This window comes from Geospiza fortis, unplaced genomic scaffold, assembly GCF_000277835.1.
Source record: "Geospiza fortis unplaced genomic scaffold, GeoFor_1.0 scaffold62, whole genome shotgun sequence".
Lineage (NCBI taxonomy): Eukaryota > Metazoa > Chordata > Aves > Passeriformes > Thraupidae > Geospiza > Geospiza fortis.
Genome location: NW_005054548.1, coordinates 675890 through 678333, shown reverse-complemented (window position 1 = coordinate 678333; position 2444 = coordinate 675890). Strand labels below are relative to the sequence as shown.

At 54.6% G+C, this 2444-nt stretch overlaps 1 protein-coding gene across 1 annotated transcript in view; it reads right to left on the bottom strand.

Moving 5' to 3' along the window:
• The window catches only part of LOXL3 (lysyl oxidase like 3), a 14211-nt gene extending 12487 nt beyond the window's left edge, over positions 1–1724 (bottom strand). Inside the window, 2 exon segments of the mRNA XM_031064003.1 lie at positions 364–628; positions 1403–1724. Coding sequence (XP_030919863.1) covers positions 364–628; positions 1403–1721 — 584 coding nt within the window. The 5' untranslated portion in view covers positions 1722–1724.
• Positions 1725–2444: the final 720 nt, after the last annotated feature.

The following is a 2444-nucleotide window of genomic DNA, read 5'->3' as shown; positions in this document are numbered from 1 at the left end:
GGACAGCCGGTCCTGCATCCCTGCTGGCCACATCTACTGGCTCTGGGCAGCCAAGGATTGAACCTCACGCAGAGAGGAGCTCAGTGCCTCTTGTCCCCTTGGGTCCCCAGGTGCATCTCTGGGGAGCACAACCAGGAAAGCCAGCACTGCTTTCCTGCACTCCTAGAGAGAGATCCCACACTGTCCCACACCCAGGGTGCTCTGTGGCATCCCAGGGAGAGTTCCCACACTGCCCCACATCCCAGGGTGCCCTGTGGCATCCCAGAGAGAGATCCCACACTGCCCCACATCCCAGGGAGAGTTCCCACACTGCCCCACACCCAGGGTGCCCTGTGGCATCCCAGGGAGAGATCCCAGACTGCCCCACATCCCAGGGAGAGTTCCCAGACTGCCCCACACCCCACGGTGCTCTGTGGCATCCTGGATGTCACCAGCTGCTCTGGCCAGCTCAGCAGCCCCCTCACCTCGATGACATTGGAGTCCTTGAAGCCTGGGATGCGTTCATCCTTGCAGACCACACCTGCATCCTCCTCGTGGCTGCAGTCGCTGTTCCCCCAGCCCCGGTGTTTGCAGTCCCCGATGCTCTTCTCATTTCCAGCACAGTTCACATTGTCCAGCCAGATCCGCCCTGCCAGACACAGCCTGGGGGTGAGAGGGAGCCAAGCATCCCCTGGGAGCAGGGAAGGTGCCCTGGAGCATGGCCAGGGATCACACAGGTTACAGCAGGAGCTGTAGCACAAAGCTGAGGCCAGTGAAATGCCAGGAGTGAAGTTCTGGATGGCATTCACATTCCCTGAACATGATTTCTTCACCCAGGGCTTTTCTCCTGGGAAGCTGAAAGGCAGCAAGAGAGGCCTCAGAGAAAAGGAAAACAATTCTTATCTCATTTGCTTCTCCTGTGTTGTGCTCATGTGGAATGTGTTTGGAGATTGTTTACCCACAGGTGATTGTTTCATTGGATTCTGCTGTGAGTTGTTTTCACTCTTTGGCCAATCGGGGCCAAGCTCTGTCAGGACTCTGGAAAGAGTCACAAGTTTTTGTTATTATCTCTTTAGTATTCAGTAAGTATCCTTTCTGTATTCTTTAGTATAGTATAGTATAGTATTCTTTAATATAATATAATATAGTATAATAAAGTAATAAATTAGCCTTCTGATAAGATGGGAGTCAGATGCATCATCTCTCTCTTTGCCAGGGTTGCCTGAATTTGCCTGAAACAATAGCTCTGGGTGGAGGTGTGCAGATGTGGAGCCTCCACCTCTCCAAGGGGCTGCTCTGCCACACAGAAAGCTCCCACACGTGCCCACCTGAGCACACAATCACTGCCAGGCACTCTGCAAACACAGAACCTGCCCTTTGCAGAGATGCCAGGGGTGTGCTGTGCCCACCAGCCCTCTCTTACCGACTCCTTTGCCGTACTTGGCGCTGTGGGCCCAGCCGGTGGCGGCCACGAAGCCGAGGTGGCGGCACAGCACGTGCGCGTTGCCCAGCGTGAAGTCGTCGTCGCAGATGGTGCCCCACTCGTCGTTGTAGAAGACCTCCACGCGACCCTCGTTGTGCTTGCGGGGGTACCCGGCCAGGCGGAACCTCAGCTGGGGCCCGGGGGGGTGCGTGGGGCCCGGGGGGGTGGGCTGGGCACTGCCCACCCACAGCCACGCGCTGCCCAGCGGCACCAGCAGCACCAGCAGCTCCGGCCATGCCCATGTGCCGCAGCCTCCCATGGCTGTGTGGCCCTGCAGGAGCAGACAAGGGTCAGGGTTGTGCTGGAACCCATCCATCCCCTCCATCCAGCCCCCCTGCCCAGCTTTGTGCTGGTTAAACCCCCTCCCCACCACCAGCACAGCCATGTGTGTAGGAGGGTCGGGGGTTAGGATGGTCGGGACGGACGGAGATGAGAGATCTCTGAAGCCAGGTCGTGGAACTTGGGGTTTATTGCAAAGGGCCTGGGTGCAGGGGCCTTTTGGAACTTGGGGTTTATTGCAAAGGGCCTGTGTGCAGGGCCCTGTAAGAGAGTGAGGTTCCTGTTACAATACAATAAATCTTCTTCTGTGTTGAATATTCTGATTCTCACTAACTAATTTAGTACAATATACAAATCTTCTAGCATTTACATACAGCCTATAAGAATCATTACATTACCATACTGGGTTACATTTTAAACCCTAAAAACTCCTCTTTAGGCCCCTTCTGCCAAGCTAGTAGGGTCTGCTCGGACCCTTGGACCTGTCTGCAGGCAGAAGGTGTTGTTTCATCAAAAGGGGATTACCTTCAGTCTGGCCACACCATTGTTTTCCCGTTGTTCAGTAACTAAGGTATCTCAAAGCTTGCTTTCATTCCAATGTCCCTTATAGCCTCTATATTCTCAAAATCTTTTGCCAGGCCATCATATTGATGATTTCCTGTTTCATCTTCCCCAACACATATGCCTGGCCAGAGTGCCCCTA